The following is a 17577-nucleotide window of genomic DNA, read 5'->3' as shown; positions in this document are numbered from 1 at the left end:
GGGGGGGGGGGGTAGGGCGGCCGGCGCGTAAGGCCGACAACCTTGCCGCCATCTGTGAGCCGAATGTCTACAAAGTGTGGGAGCCTATGGGCCTCCACGGCCTGTTGCCTTTTTGCTGTAGCACGGATGGCATACGAAATTAAAAGGATTTGGAAGGAAGTGGCCGTGGATTGATCAAGGTGAAATCCTGAATGGAGGGACTGAAGAGAGCCACGTAAAGCCACTGTGAGGACAGCTGGTATGCCTGCTGAGACTGGAGACAGGCAATCTTGAAGAATGGGGAACACAATGACTGCAGCTGAGACCTTGCAAGGGAATCCTTACTCCAGACTGACAATTACTGGAGTCTCAACGCTACGGCACCCTCACTGGATCAAGTGTTCAGAAAATATTTAAACTCCTCCGTCTAACAGGACAGTAATAACAGAAGAAAACTTCTCTTCATGTAACATAATATTTTGTTGACGCTGTTACGGTGTAAACCTGGTGCAAGAAATGTCTGCTGTTGCGTGACAGCGAATTCCACAAACAATTGACTCACAACTTTCAGGAAGATGGTGACTGTGGCGACACGTTCTCTGTTTGTGTTATGGCTGCCATCTGTTACGTGTTTTCATATTTGTGTCTGCTTTGCTTCAGTGAATCTACTGGCTGTGGTTGAGTAACACTAATGAAACACTTGCATTCCTTATGAAATGTACGTTAACATCAATTTAAATGATTAACAAAGGGTTGGTTCCCCCTCCGAGTGTAAAGTTTCCAGCAGGCAAGGCCCACTGTGTACATGCAACGACGCTATTATTCGGAGAAACTAAACGAATGATTGATTGTTACTCTTTGGCTGGTATAAATATATCCCTTCCACTTATCTAAATGTCTATACCAATATCAGAGTCTGTACTGTAGGCCTATTTACACGTATGTTCGTAGAACCTACTGGTTAGTTAAAATATATTCTCCACTGCCAGAAGTAAGGCATTTCTTTATAATGTGGAAAAATACAGATTCATTCTAAATTGAAGAAAGCAGTCTTCTGGGATTTGGCACCGTGTATATGTGGTGTTAACCGACGTTTCGGAGGAACGTATCGCCTCCATCTTCAGGGTAGAAGAAAAAATATATAAGAATCTGCAAGCAAAGAGACCGTGAGAACAGGTAAAAGCAGATACGTTCCTCCGAAACGTCGGTTAACACCACATATACACGGTGCCAAATCCCAGAAGACTGCTTTCTTCAATTTAGAATGAATCTGTATTTTTCCACATTATAAAGAAATGCCTTACTTCTGGCAGTGGAGAATATATTTTAACTNCCCCCCCCCCAACATAAACCCACAACTACCACTAAGTCCCTGGGCGTCTAGTTCGTTATGAGCTGGATTTGGGCTATGTTTAGCTCTCGCACAAAAACCTACTGGTCGGGCTTCTGGGCCTGACCTTTGAATCCAGTGAGCAGCAGCTGCAATGTGCGAAGGAGGAAGGGTGACGCACCGTACTTGAGGCCCATACACTCATCTCAGGGCGCATTCTCTTGACAACGGGCAGGTCCACACATACCGACTGTAAATCAGAACACAGGGCGAGTGACGGAGAGGCGGGGGAGGGGGGATATGGGCTGTTACTCATGTCGTAAATCGCCAGTCCAAATTACACGATGCCGATGTTGGCGGCTCTTCCTGTTTTTAACTCTGTGGAAGGGAAAACACGGATATTTCACACAATTTGCGAGAAACGCGGGACCAGGCTGTTTGCTGCTGTGCCCACACGCAGAGACACGCGTCACAAAGGACGCGAGTTAAGATAAATTAGATGCGCCAAGTTTCGAGAAGACAGACATTCAGCCAGCGTCTCCCTAGCGCCCGGCAGGACACGGGGGCGTAAGACGCTATATAGTCAAGAGTTACTGGTCATGTCCTCATATAGGACATAAATCATCCCTACGCTTAGCATCACGCCATAAAGACGTATCAGGCAGTGAAGGTACAGCTCCATGCATTCTTAACTTCGAGACTAGATAGAGGCCCCGACCGCTTTACCCGCACGTAAACAGCCCCTAGTACACATTTTACAGAGGACTGGGTGGGTCCCACAGTCGGTCTGAACACTGTTTAAGAAGAGAAAGTTCTGCCGCCCCTGCCGGCAGCCAAACCCCGATTCCGTGTTCGTCCAGCCAGCCAGCCAGCGGCCTGGTCCCCTTACGTACTGGCATTCCCCTGAAGATAGCACCCGCACAGCTTTATTTACTGACCCGCAATCCAAACTGTGAGCGATATTTTCGAGAGAAAAGAAACGCCATTTATGTTTTGGTTCCCACACGAAGTGCCCATATGGCACGGTAATACTCACCGGCCACGGTCGTATGGCTGACACACCCGTGAATATCGGGCAGGCGCTAGCAAGGCGAACAGACGTACATATATGCAGAAACATACAAGCAAACAGACTAACTGCAAGAAGCAGAGCCCTTCTTTATAAGTCACAAGTTGTGCAGCTACTAAAGAACTTCTCAGCATTTTATGCAACCCGAAGGTTCATTACCGCGTTCACAATAGCCCTCCAATGGCCCCTCTCCTGAGTCAGAACAATCCAGTCCGTACCACCCAATCCCATCACCCTAAGATCCATTTTAATATTATCCCACATACGTCTTGGTGTTCATAGTGGTCTCTTTTCTGGGTCCAGGTCCGAGGTTCTTTTGTGACATTTCGTAACAGGCTTATTTTGTCGCGGTGAAATGTTGTTATTCCCACGTCCAACACCAAGCTGGAAGACTACCCCTTGTCGGCTGCCCGCGACCGTTTATTCAATATATTCGCAGCTACTGCCTCCTCCGTCCGCAAGACGAGTGGTGACAAGGGACCCACTTAACATGGGCAACCAGCCAGACAGCTTTCCATAATAATCTTTTTCCTGTACAGGGGCCCTGGATAGCGCCTGAACAGGTCGGAAACCCTGCAGGTCACTTCCCCTCTTACAGCGCTTCCTCGTGCACGTGACTCTATGCAGTAGAGACAACTGTTAGGGCCTGCAGGTTACTATCACGTGAGGCATGAGGGTGGCCATGTAGAGCGCACCTATTGTCATACTGGCGTGATGTGGGAGCACCGAAGTTACAAGCTTGGACATGCCACAGCTCAGGCGGTTAGTCGCCGAATTCGCACAGCGGCGGCCCGGATTCGAGCCCAGACGAGGTGGGATTTGTGGTGGACAAAGTTGCACTAGGGCAAGTTTTTTCCGAGTACTTCGGTTTCCCCTGCCAGTTCTCATTCCACCGATTAATCCACACTCATCATTTATCATCCGGGGCTGGTACAAGAGGCCAATTGGTGGCCGACGAACCAAGTGGAGTAACTCTCACCGCACCCCAAGAAACTAAAAAGAAAGAAAGTTGCAACAAGCTAGGATGTTCGCGACAATATTCTCGGCAGAGATGCCGCTGCCACAGCCTCAAGTCTGCGTAGCAACATTTCGAAACGGCTGTCAGGGCAGTAAGGCAGGAAGGCGGCCGGAACAGCTTCTGTCTGGGGCACAGATCGCCAACTTGCACTTACACTGCCTCACATGTGGTACAGTGCTCGGTCGCAGCTACGCCTATAATGAGCAAAGCGGACTTATATTAGATTGTCAAGACTGCCGGAGCGAAAATCTATAGGCTTTCAATTACTGTTTGGACCACAAGTCTGCAATGCTTTACCTCCATTCCCCTGCTACATCTTCCTGGCGTCGAGCTTAGTCGCCTAGTAAAGGTTAATACATTTCTTTCCTGAGGGTAAGACGGTCGAACTGTCTCGCTATAAACGCGTGGGGCTTTACCTCCACTCCCCCTCTGCGTTTTCGTAACGTGCTTAAGTGACAATAATAAAAAGGATAAAACAACTCTTTCGTGAGGGTAAGGACGGTCGAACGTTGTCGCTATTAATGCAAGCACCCTGCTACATTTCCGTGGCGTGGTGCCCAGTTGCCCCGCCACAGTGGGCGGAGTGCCACATACATCTGTGTGCGTCGGGACGTGCCGGGAGGCGAGGCTACAGCACAGCACGTCTGCCTCCCATTAGCAGAGCCATTAGCATCTCCATAGCTCATGGCTGTCTGCAGCAACAATGGCCTCCTCTCGTCAAACGAGACTCAGCCTCACCCAGACCTCTGGAGACTCACACGTTCAGCATCGCAGCCACGAGACGATAATTCAATTCAGTTATTAGAGTGCCTGCCAACAGCAGTGGCGTATCACAAACACGTACAATGCGCCATACCAGAGGACAGTAAATATGAGAATACAAAGGAAATGTGTCCTCCAGGGAATAAGAGGTATTTTTAACAACGGTGGTACACCTGGCCGAAGGTCTTGCCATTACGATAATAAAAATGGGGAAGTCCTTAATTAATTCAATGCGTAGACGAAGGCTAACTGTATTTATGGTGGCTGTTCCCCCCCCCTTACCTGCATTATAAAGAAGCATACTACTGTATGAGCAGCCTTCATAATCCGTAGAATCGAGTGTAGCATACATTTGCAACATTTTTCTTGTGTATTTTGAGGTTAATTTGAATCGCCCAACGTAACCTTATTTCAGGCACCCGAAGCACAATCAAGCTGTGACCCAATAATGGCAACGTCAAGGTATCAAAATGTAAACATGGCAAAGCTATTCCTGTAACAGGCCGTTGAAGTCCATGGGGTTGTGAGACGTCGAGGCTCCCACATTTTCTAGAAAATCGGCTCACAGGTGGCGGCCAGGTCAGCCTCACGCGCCGGCTGCCTTTTACCCCATAGTAAAATTCCTGGTACTCATTTCTGTTAGAGGCCGAGTCGATCCCAGGGCCACAGAGCGGCTGGAAGGATTAGGCCAGCTGAAAAACTAAATAACCTCATCGGGAATCGAACCCGCAACCTTCCGCTTATAGCATGGGGCCTCAACCAACTACGCTACCATAGCACCCCAGAAAGTATGATAATGATAATACCAAAAAGAACTCCGTGGCCTGTAGCCCGCAAGCGAACTATACCGACCGAGCGACCACCTCTTGTCGGCGAAGTTAGTGGCAACTTTTGAGGATAGAAGGTATCACGTGGTCAGCGCAACGAATCCCCACGGCCGTTAATTTCGGTTTCCTAGACCGGATCCGATAGTTCCTTGAAATAGGTTCTCAATTATCCTCACGAGGCTGAGTGGACCCCGTTCCAGACCCACTACTTCTCAGAAAATCTGGTAGCGCCGGAATCGAACCCGGGACCTCTAGCTCTATAGCCAGGAACTCTGACCATTAGACCGCAGAGTAATCATAATAGTAATTCTATGTAGCTCATTCAGTAAACGTACTGGGGTTCGTGTCAGTGGCAGGAATGTTAGGCCTTGCTGCCGCGTACAGACTGGCTCCAGTGACCACCCGAGCGTCCTACCCAACAGTATCAGGAATCACGTCCCGGGAGGTGATGCCTGGGCATGAACACAGGCATCACAGGACCCGAAAGGCTGTAACGTGCATCCTCAGCATGTAACAGCTGACTGCATGTTATCTCCATGGAAACGCGAGACGCCACACGTGGGTGCTCTTGAAAACAACACAGCAGGCAACAGATTGTCCGGCATTGTGGAAGGCATGTTGGCCAACAAATTGGCCAGCTCATTTGACGAGGCTGACCTGCGTATAAGCGTGTTAAACGCGGAGGTCTCCGCTAAGGGCAGTAACGCCCCAAACCACTTGAACATTAAGCTCAAGTATATGACACTCCTACTACACATTCCCGACGTTTCGACCCAAAACAAGCACAAAAGCAAACTTCATGGCTTGCAGTCCACAAGTGAACTATACCGACCGAGCGAGCACCGCTTCTTGGCGAAGTTAGTGCCAACTTTTTGCGATTAGAGGGTGTTGCGTGGTCAGCGCGACGGCTCCCCAAGGACGTTAATCTCGGTTTTCTTAGACCTGAGCCGCTATTTCCTTGAAAGAGCTCCTCAATTATCCTCCTGAGGCTGACTGAACCACGTTCCAGACCCACTACTTGAGGTTTCGACCCACAGACACTTTGTCTTCTTCGAGTTATTCACGAATTTCCAGAGCCCGGAACATCAGCGATCGTTTCCCTCTTCATATTGCAGTTCACTGCTTATCTCATTACGCAACGCTACACAGCGTAATCACAGCGCCTGAAAAGCTGCTGTCTGTTCAGAGTACGGCGTGACCTGGCCAACTGGTCCGAACAGCTTCTGTGCGGGAAAGTTTATTAGCCAATTATAAAGAATCCAGGGATCGGTCTGACGTTTAACCCCCAGTAACAGTTCATCATGTGGCAGATTTCTATGTTTCTTCCAGTACTCCCATTTTCAGAGGTAACATGCTCCTGTACACTCATCAGAAAATACGGCGTTTTTCCGGCTGGAAATACATTCTCCGAAAGCAATTATAGTGTATTAAATCTGCCACACTGACCTGCAAAGCAAGTGCGTGGATAAAACGTATATTTTTAATAATCCTTGCGAACATTTTCAGACTTAACAGAACAGAATCCAACGTGGAGATGGATCGAAAGTATGGACACGTCACTTCAGCAACTGCGACCGCGAGTCTTGTGTCGCGTATTGCATAACGCCTAGATTGTGCTGCGACAGCAGATGCGGCAACCCGACCCAAATACTTGCGCTGAGTGCTGCTGTCCGCGGCAACACTTGCGACATTGTTCCTCTCTTCAACATGGCAGGCAGGTATCGCTGGAGTTGGCCTCCAGAGTTACTGGCCACGCTCTCGGCTGCAGGCTCCGTTGGTTCTTTTCTCCACAGCATTCAGCAATGCCTCTGCGGCCCATACCAGCCTCCTGTACAGTGCAGGTCTCCTTCCTCGGCGGTAAAACGGCCGGAACATGAAACTCGCCACTCACCTCCACCCTTATACTGAGCATAAGAATTCCTGGAGGTATACCTCCAATTTTCGATCACAGTGGCCGCGCGGTCTAACGTATGAAATATCTGTGGGTTCAAATCCTACTCAAGGCATGGATGTTTTTAATCTGTCTTGTCCTGTGTAGGTAGCGGCCTTGCGATGCGCTGATCCCCCGCCCAAGGAGTCCTACCGGCTGTGTTAGATGAAGAAACTGAAGGGAAAAGAAGCGTTTCAGATGCCCTGTGCTCCGAGTGAGAGCCACGGAACAGGATGATGCCTCCAATCGGCACAGGGTAAACTTTACCGCCCTTTCTCTTCCAACCGAACCTCAAGAACGCAACAAGACAAGGAGTTCCGGAAGGCTATCTTGTCCCAGGATTTCCGTGGTGTCTTCAGTCCCTCCAAGAAAACCCTCCCTTCCGAGTCCTCTGAATTCATCAATCAAGCTACCATCAGATGCTGCATATTTTCACAGTGGCAGAGCCGTGACCCGAGCCACAAACAGGAAGACCTCAACTGCAGAGGGGGCACATGGCACCGAATGACTTAATAATTAAAATTACTTTGAATGGGCAGCAGATATGGCTTTGGTGGAAGCGGTCGTGGGATATTTCAAGGCAGTACCCAGACTTAAAGGCAAGGACGAAGGGCCCCATGACAGTGGCCAACAATCTCGCAGGGATTCGAATCAAATTTGGGCTGAGAGCGCTATAGCCAGGCATACTCGTGCCAGATAAGGAAATTTTGTTGTTTTTCATGTTTCTTACTACTCAGAACGCCGGTGCTTCTCATCATGTGGAACAGTAAGGCAGCAACAGACATGTTGGCTACTGGCCGTGCGCAACAGAATGCGCAGTGGATTTGGTCCAGTCCACTGAAGTAATGGCTGTAGGGTCCGTACGGATTATAAGAGTGCCTTAGTTAATATGCGTCACCCTTCCTTCTTTCCACAATGCAGATGCAACTACTGCCCCTCCATTTTTGGCGAAACCCGGAAGACAGATACAAAAACGGTCTGTACTTACCGCGAATCAGTTCACCGGAGGCTGAGAATGGTTCCTGCTTCACCTTCAGAGTCAACCCAGCCGTAGCGTCCACGTCCTGCAACAATGACACAACTCGCAGCAACATCTTCATAAATCCCCACTTACTTGAAATTTCTTTCCAACAATATTCACCATTTTCAGGCTGTACAGTGATAGTAAGCCCTCAGGCAACTGTATTTTCTCTCTACATCTACAGTTGCGTTCATGTAGAGTCACAGGAAATTTCGGGAAGTGTTTCGCCAGCTGCAGCTACATTTCCCGAAAGCATTTATATTAAATTTTACTGACTTGGCAAAACTCTGCTTGAATACAACTGTACTGCAAATAATGCTTGATAACACGGCGGCCCGCGTTGGGTCACGACCTACAGCTTGAGAAACTATGCAATAGGCCCATTTGCCTCGCATGTCAAATGAAAGAAAATTCCTGTGCGGCAGGCACTAAACGCCTCACGTTGCAGCAGTCGCGTGCCACCCGCCTCTTACTGGAATGGGAATGAAACCGAGAGGCATTTCCGAGAAAATCTACATACCGGCTTCATCCTAGTCCTTAAAGCATGACAGGCACACCAAGGGTACCTGACTTCACGACACACTCGTTCTTAAGCTGACTCCAAGCAACATGACAGGCACACCAAGGGTACCTGACTTCACGACACACTCGTCCTTAAGCTGAGTGACTCCAAGCAACATGACAGGCACACAAAGGGTACCTGACACCACGACACACTCGTCCTTAAGCTGACTCCAAGCAACATAACGGGCACACCAAGGGTACCTGACTCCACGACACACTCGTTCTTAAGCTGACTCCAAGCAACATAACGGGCACACCAAGGGTACCTGACTCCACGACACACTCGTCCTTAAGCTGACTCCAAGCAACAGGCACACATTGTTGGGTTTGGGGTTATCACGGCGGTGATCCTGACAGCAGATGCGGTCTTCTGGGTTTACAATGCCTCGTAGTTCGGAGACAGCCCGACGTTTCGGAGGAACACACTGCCTCCGTCTTCTAGGTGGAATCAGAGCTCATCTTGCAAACCTACTTTTGCTTATTTCTTACTTGCTTCGATTTTGAAAATGGAGACGATATATATCTCCGAACTACACGGTATTACAACCCAGATAAATTTATTTTTCGAGTAAAAACTCCCGTTTTAAAGCAGACTTCATAAATGATTTGATATCCAATCGTTTATCCTCAATATGGAGGCAACACGTTCCTCCGAAACACTTGTCACATTACAAAGGACGGTGATATAGAGTTATTTTTCTTTTAAATGCGCCCCCCCCCCGGGGTGCGCGAATAAGGGATATAAAAACGTACGCTGTTGGATGTCAGAAAGAATCTGGCAACATGAGAACAGGCAAACCGAGATCTCTGCAGCCCACATCCTAGGGTCGCTGTTTATAGATTATAAAAAAGTTGTAATGATTTATACAGTTCAGCAATGCTGATATGTTGTTGTTATTTTAATGATGTTTACGTCACACTTCGTCAATTTCGCCCATAAACAAATAAACAACTGGCTTTGAGGGTGACCCGCCAAACGACCTCTGCCAGGGATATTAAAAAAACTAGGATAACACTAACGTCAGAGAAGCATAGCATGTACACAGAAACTTGAATACGAACTGTATTTCTTCCTCATCGTCAACTGGTGACAATTACCACAAAAGTAACAACAATATTGCATGAACGGACTGGCGCAGCAGTAATGCTGTACATTTTTACTTGATTCGAATCTCGCCTGAGGTACCGGCGATCCTCGCTGAGGTTTGTCGTGGCTTTTCATCATTCTCTCTGGACACATTCCAGGATAATACCTCGATCAGGTCACGATGCTTCCTTCCAGACCCTTTACAATTCATCCATCATCTATACCACTCGACGGTGAAGTGTGTAGCCAATGACGCATGCGCAGAGGAACAGAACAGACATTCTGACTGTGAACTGGGCAATGTCGGAGCGCATGTAAGTCGTCATATTGTTAGATTTGGGTACTCAGTAAAATCACAGACCTACAAGTGAAGACAATGAGTCTATGGGGGACGAATTTCGAACTCCAGACCTCACAGATACAGAGTACGAGCACTAACCACTCAACCGCGAGGTTGTTCCTTTCAAAATGCTGTATATAAATAAGCAGCGAACTACAGACGTGAGGAGACACGCGTAGTTGTTTGAGGCACTATGCTACAAGCCGGAAGGTCGCGGGTCCGATTCCCAAAGTCACTGGATTTTCTTCAATTGACCTAACCCTGCCAGCCGCACTATGACCCAGGGGTTCACTCAGCCTCTAACAGAAATGAGTACCTGGAATCTTCATGGGGGTGAATGGTGACGGGCGCGTAAGGATGGCCTCACCGCCATCTATGAGCCGATTGTCTAGAAAATGTGGAAGCCTCGACGTCTCGCAACCCTATAGGCCTCCACGGCCTCTTACAGGTAAAGTTTTACCTCCTGTTAATAGACATAATGCGACTAGTGTGGAAGTGAAGAAAACATGGATCTATACATCCAGTCCCCCATACGCCTTCATGGCGTAGTGCTTCATGAGTTAAGCACAGGGACAGCTAACGGTAGCACTGGCCACACTGTACGGCGTCGATTTGTAGGAATGATGAACCTGAACGCAGGCGTTAGAAAGCGGCGTTTGCCTAATCGACTGCCCGATTATCCTGACTACAGGTGTTTCGCGGGCTTCTTCAGTCCGCCCAGTGAACTGGAGAACAGCACGAGAAACCTCAGTCAGTGTAGCGGAATACGAACGTAAAGCAGACGACCTGTGCCAGTTACGATGTAAATTTACATGCATTACAATTACATTGTGGAGCTCAGCAAAGCAAGCCTTGCCTCAAATATACGCTCATCTTCGGAGTATATTCATTCTGATATATTTTCGGGGAGTGCTGGGTTCGACTACCGGCATGGGGAATATATCACTCAGTTCCAGTATACCATTTTACAGAGCCCTTCAGGACGACAGCAGTGGCCCTGCTCTGTACACTCGGACCCAGGTTCCGCTGGTCACGGGCTGGAAACTGATTTATGGCTCCTCTTTCATCTCGAGAGAGACCGGACAGGAGATAAGAAAACGGTTCACTGATACCAACAATCCGCCAGAGGTGGAAACACTACTGAAACTAGTAGAAACATCAGGCCTGAAGCTCTTACTTCTTACAACCCTGTTTCTACCACGCGGCTAGATTTGCTGCTCTCACGTCGGTGAATATACAGGGTGTCCCAGGAAGAAAGGTCAATATTCTGGGAGGTCACAGTATCGGTCATTCTAAGCAAGGTGTATGTACACGTGTCCTGTTCCGAACGGTTTCGCAGAGAACTATTTCACTGTACAGTTCCAAAATTGCTCATAACAAAGAGATATCAAGTAATGCTTATAATACCGGTATTTACTGTTCAAGTGACAAAGTTGGTACAGTATACCTACTATAATACATTTCGAAAAATCCACCGTCAACACCAATGCACTTCGCGACTCGTGTGAGGACATGGCGTGTTGCTCGTCTGTACAGTGAAACTGCTCTATCTCGGGAACCGTTCAGAATAAAACACATGTACATATACACTTTCCTGCTGAGAGTGACCGATACTGTGACCTCCCAGAATACTAATTTTTTCTCCTGGAACACCCTGTATATCGTCTGGGCTGTGACGCCGTGTGGTTGGGATAAAGTACACGGAATACTCGAGGGAACCTCATGCTTCTATCTTCAAGGTGAGAGTACCCCTCTACCAAGCTACACGGCATCACAGGCAGGAACGTGAGATGACAGACGGAACTTCACATTTCCTTCTGGGTATCGGTGCAGTGTGGGCAGTATTCCCGTGAAATAACCGAACTTATTAATCCTCGGAAAGGATTGCGCCTGGTTACCCCGCAAACCGCAAGTACCGTAATTAGGCCAGGACATATCATACGAAATCTTGTAGGTTCTTCCAGTAAATCACAAAGGACCTGTGGAAGAATGCATATCCTTTGTTCATACGTTTCTCACTGTACGTCCTAGCTTGAGTGGGCAACCTTAGGGACGAAACGTCATGTGTGCTCTCCAAGGCATTCAGTATGGTGATTCTGGTTCACACTTTATGCTGAAAGCATGATACAGTAACTTTCTACGATGACGTAGCGATTACGTCACTATCCCTGATGATGACGTGGACATAGCTTACAGTGATTCTGGGAAAGCAGGCAGCTCTGTACTCACGAAACGTCGCAGCTCGTGGGCTAGTAAAAGGAAGGAGACAGTTACAGCAGTGCAGATGCAATTTCGCGATGTTGAATGTCCGCAGGCAGCTCATCCATGTCAGTTATCCCACAGTTGTGCTTACTAAACAATCCGACATTTAAACGTTTGTTGTGGGTAACACGTCTGTTTAACTGCTGACTGTATTTGGTAAACATTTCGTTGAGGATCTGTACAGCCACAGCTGTCGCGACACATCTACGTCATGACGTCACGACACAGCACTACTACCCGTTCTAATAACATCACTGCCACATTCCTAGAACAGTCAGAACACGCTTCTTCACGCCTGCTGCTCTATCGGGAGCTCCCCGTTTCGAATCTCGGCCGGTATATCACCTACGATGACTGAGGTCCTTCGTGGTTTCCCTCAGACGCTCCAAGCAAATTTCGCCATAAAATATATCCTTGTGACAGGCCGTGAGGGTCGTAAGGGTTGTGAGACATCGAGGCTCCCTGACAGCATTACGCTCCAGCCGCACTTTACCCCTAGGAATTCCTAGTACTCATTCAACAGCCGCTGCTAGGGAACAGCTCTGTGGGACAAGTTTCCTCAGAAACGAGAGAACACGTAATAAAGGAGGAAGATTTTCTGTACATACATGCCGGGGCTATATAACGAGGACAAGGTGTAAACTAGCCCGAGTGGAGGTGGGGTCGAATACATCTACCGCAGCCCTGCGACTCGTAGGAGGCGACGAAAAGGGAAAACAGTGCCTGGGGTACAACTGGGCCACCCTGTTCTTGGAGGATGTAAGTACGAGGACCTGTCCCTCCAGGTTGGGGAAGTTTCGAAACTGAGATAGCAAAATGTGACCATGAGTACCGCCGACTCGGACCTGAGGACTGCGCTGGCGAGGACCAGTAGCAATTGCGAACGACAGACCCATCCTCTAATGAGAGAGTCTGTTACATAAGAACTTATCAGAGCAAGGGTCAAGTTACAAAAATATCTGTGGTCGTGCTCCTCAAGGGGCTTGGCGCCAAGACTAACTGATTGATGATTAACTGCAAGTCGCAAAGTAACTGGGTGGTTGCTTGAGTCAGTTGAGAGTTGCTGGTAGCTAAGTCCGTGGACATTTCGGGAACCCAGAAGAAGGGGAACGTTCGCCGTTGGAAGCCGCTGTCATGCAACGGCTAGTGAAGATTAAGAAGGCTTCATGTGTGCTGTAGTTTAAGTGATCTTTGGAGTGTGTAACTCAGTGAGACTGTCGTAGTTTTTTGTAGATACGAGGATGTAAGTGTCCGGTATAACCAATTCCCAATCCAAACTTCGTCTCTATTCACACTCCAATCACGTGACAATATTTGTGAACAGGCTTCGACTTCGTCCACTATTCCGATATTTGCAAGGCTAAAACACTCAGAAATTTGCCACTGTTTACACAGTGGCTAACTCCGACATTTCGAGTCTGAATGTGCAGCCTGTGTGCCCAGTATCTTGACACTATCTGTACACTATGTAGGCTATTCCACGTCATGCAGGCTGCGTAAGGTCATCAAAGCAACACGCTTGTTTTTTTGTATTCGTCTTATGGAGATAATAGTCACGTTACGTTTCTGATATATTTAGAGACATATTGAAAAGTTGGACCCTACAATAATATACTGACAGTTTCACACAAACCCACAGCAACGGCATCTTCATGTTACTTGTGCGTCCGTACATCCACTGGGTCTCACACAACACGCATCAAAATGAACACTTCAGGTCGGCTACTGTGATCAGTCGTGTTTCGTGCCTTAAATCATGACAGTCAACAGACTGTACGGCGTCAAATGGATGAGTGACGAACGGTGAACTGCAACAGATTTGGGGGAAACTGATGTAGTCTATTCGAGGGACAAATGAGCAAAAGGAATCTTCCTGGGGGTAAAGGGCGGCCGGTACTTGAGGTTGACAACCACACTGCCATCTGTGTGCCGATTGTCTAGAAAATGTGTGAGTCTCGACGTCTCACAACCGTATGGGTCTCCACGGCCTGTTACAGGGATAGCTTCACTTTTAAACTCACGTGTGTGTGTGTGTGTGTGTGTGTCGGGGGGGGGGGTCTCATGAACGACTCTTCATTTCAAAATCATAATCGGCGCAGAAAGTAAATTAAATACGCAGACAAAGGACATTCCCACCCATGGGCCCCGGGGCGAGGGTGACTAGTCACGCATTTGCCTCCACTTGCAATATTTTAAAAAATCAAAATGCAAAAAAAAAACGAAGAAAATATAAAATATTACTCCCAAGAACTAGCCGTACTTTTTTAAAAAGAAAGTATTATTTTGATCTGTAATACTCTACGGCAAGGTTTCTCAGACTGTGGGTCGCGACAAACTCTGAAATGGGTCATGAAGTTCTCGGGAATTATTTAGAATACGGCTGTATCCACGCACAGTTTTGTCAACTCAGAAAGAAGCCAGTGTTCTAGGAAAATGCAGCTGCAACCGCTACTTTGGTTCCTGTTGTCGCCGTACAGCCTGACAGCGCGCAGAACTATACCTCTCACGAAGGTTGGGAACCCCTGCCCTATAGCGAGCAAAAGGAGCCTTGCACGGTTTAAACATAAGCTTGCATGCAACGGCGCACTCATTTTACAGCTTTCGCGTATTTGTGACAATAATCTGTGTGGGGGGGGGGAGGAGAACATGTTTTACTGCGTGCGCAATGGACTCGATTACCAATTGAGGGTCTGCTGGCATGTTTACCACAGATTAACACAGCAATAAATTAGGAGCAGTAATTCACGGCCCACGCTGCATACAAACTGCATCTAATTGAATGTCAATTGTCCTCAGACTCGTGTGCGTCAAGTTCCCTGCATCAGTGACACAAGCACAGGCGCCACAGAGGTACGTCGCGACGCCAAACGTTTGTAAAAGGAACGGGTACACAGACGCATTCTTACGTCTGTACCAAAAACGTAGAGCCGGCGGTACGTAACTCTTCAGTCACTCCAAAATCATAGTATCATTTCATTTTTTGGCGCATTTGCAAAGACACGTTGCAATAAAATCGCCTGTTAGATTCGCCATGTACTGTCTGTCCGCATGTAGCAACTGCAAAACTGCTAAACCGATTTTCATGAAGTTGTGTACTAGGAGGAAATGTTTGGGTTCAAATAATAACCGAGGCGTTACACACAGAAGTCCATGCTCGTCTCTCTGCTCAACCCGAGGGTAACTCGCTGAATACTGCAGCCTACAGACCGGGTCCTAAACGGGGACCATTTCTTGGCAAAGACTCAAACACATTCCAGCGGAAACGAATATTCACACAACAACACAGTTGCTGTTGGAAATGGGGTGTTTCTACGTGGTCCGTGCCAGGATGTTTGGCAGTTCTGCACCGAAACTTGTGAAAAGAGAACCTGATCACGTCAAATTGAAGGATCTCTGTTAGAAGCCGTTGCCAGGAAACGGCTGAAGACAAAGCAAGCTGGAAAAAGGCTTAGCAGGTGCTGTGATGATTTGTTAATTGTGGAGATCGGCGTTGGCGATGTTAATTACTTTCACTTCCGAGTTTTGTGCATAAGTGGCAAATAAATCCATTCTCCAAACCTAACCCCGTCGATAGTCACTCATACACATGACAATTTGTGTCAGGAGTGGCTGCGTTGGACACTGCACTGGGCCGTTATACCGCCAACTACAAAAGAATGCAACAAAGGCAGGGACATCTGGTAGCCAAGGTGGAAGCCAATACGGGGCTGTAGAGAAATAAACACCGATTCTGCCCCAAATAAACTTATTTTGGCATGTAAGTCCCACATCGGTATTTTATATCATAAGAACGGATATTCTGTCGTCTGCTCACGGTATTCGTACATTCCCCCACGTCATGCTATTCACTGTGAAGGTTCAGAACAACTCCTGTTCGTGCTGAATTTCAAGGATAAAGACTCCCTGAAGTTTTGAAACTGAAAAGTTCTGTGTTCCTTTTCGTTAACGGACCCAGAGGTTCAAAAAATTTCGTTATGGAATTTTTGTTATTAATTAACCCGCAGGTCAGAGAAACTCAATGTTAGGTAGTCGAACGTTTGCAGAAATTCCGTACTGTTAGTGGAACTGGAGGGCAAACGAAATGTCGAGCTGCCAGGAAACCCGGAAGTTTAAGAAACCTGATCTTAAAATAATGCAACAATTTGTTTTATTGCTAGTGGGGTGGGACTAAGTCCCTTGTACTGCGGCCACTTCTGGCATATTGTATCAGCCCCAGATGATAGGTGAGGGTGAGCAATTTGTGGAATAAAGATTGGCAGGGGAAACCGAAGTAGTCGCAGAAAGCCTGCCCCAGCGCCACTTTGTCCACCACAAATCTCTCTTGTCCAGACCCGGGATCGAACCCGGGCCGCCGCGGTAGGAAATCAGCGACTAACCGCTTGAGCTATGGCGCGGCCCTAATGCAACAAAAGCAGGCCACTGGGTCCTATTCTGAAGCAGTTCAGTTCACAACACAGCACCAAACCAGGGGCACTCAATACAAGTATAACGTTTCCCAGGGGCTTCGTCTGTCGAAACGCAGGGAGTGAGCTCCTAACTCCATTATGCAGGGAGGATGGTCCCTGACTTGTACTATAATTCTGCGGGCGCTACAGCCCACAATGAATGTTGGCCTGTCTTACAGTTTCTTAACCATACAGAGTCGGTGGGACTCCTTGGATGGGGGATCAGATCGCCGCAAGACCGCTACATACACAGAGGACAACACAAACGCAGAATAAACGAAGACTAACATCCATGAATCGAGTGGGATTCGAACGCATGACACCAGCGTCTGAGCGGGTGAAGCCCTTAGACCGCACGGCCACCGTGATCGGCTCCAAAACATGTGGAGACGGGAAAAATGAAATATCAGCAAAACGTAAACCTATCACTGTATCAGGCCGTTAAAGCCCATAGGGTTCTGAGACGTCGAGGCTCCCACATTTTCTAGACAATCGGCTCATAGATGGCGGTGAGGTTGTCAGCCTTACGCACCGGCCGCCAATTACCTAAAGAATATTCCTGGTACTCGTTTTTGTTAGAGGCTGAGTCGACCCTAGGGCCATAGTGGGGATAGAAGGTTTAGGTCAACTGCAAAAATCCACCTCACCGGGATTCGATCCCGCGACTTTCCGGCTTGTAGCATAGTGCCTCAACCAACTACGCTACCGCCAAATGGGAAATCGATTAATGCTATTCGATATAGCTTACACTTTCGTGTGATTATGTTATCGATCCGTGATCAGTGGAGTGAGGATCCAACAAAAGGACGAAGGTCAGTAGCTAGGCTAGCAAGAACACATTCTTGCACGCCACTGCATGGGTCAAAACTGCTGAAAGCCATATGCCACTCTCACTCCAGGCTCTGAATGATCTCGCAAATAAACGTGTTTTAGTCCGTACTGG

The 17577-nt window shown here is 47.9% G+C and overlaps 1 protein-coding gene across 3 annotated transcripts in view; it reads right to left on the bottom strand.

Annotated features, from left to right (window-relative positions):
* LOC111873566 (forkhead box protein L2-like) overlaps positions 1 to 17577 on the bottom strand; it is a 73212-nt gene that overhangs the window by 49452 nt on the left and 6183 nt on the right. For all 3 annotated transcript variants that reach the window (XM_023868377.2, XM_033755120.1, XM_023868376.2), the window contains exon 2: positions 7904 to 7979. In XM_023868377.2, coding sequence (XP_023724145.1) covers positions 7904 to 7979 — 76 coding nt within the window. The remainder of the gene's footprint in view (positions 1 to 7903; positions 7980 to 17577) is intronic.

Source organism: Cryptotermes secundus, unplaced genomic scaffold, assembly GCF_002891405.2.
Source record: "Cryptotermes secundus unplaced genomic scaffold, Csec_1.0 scaffold631, whole genome shotgun sequence".
Lineage (NCBI taxonomy): Eukaryota > Metazoa > Arthropoda > Insecta > Blattodea > Kalotermitidae > Cryptotermes > Cryptotermes secundus.
This window is presented reverse-complemented; position numbering and strand designations above follow the sequence as displayed.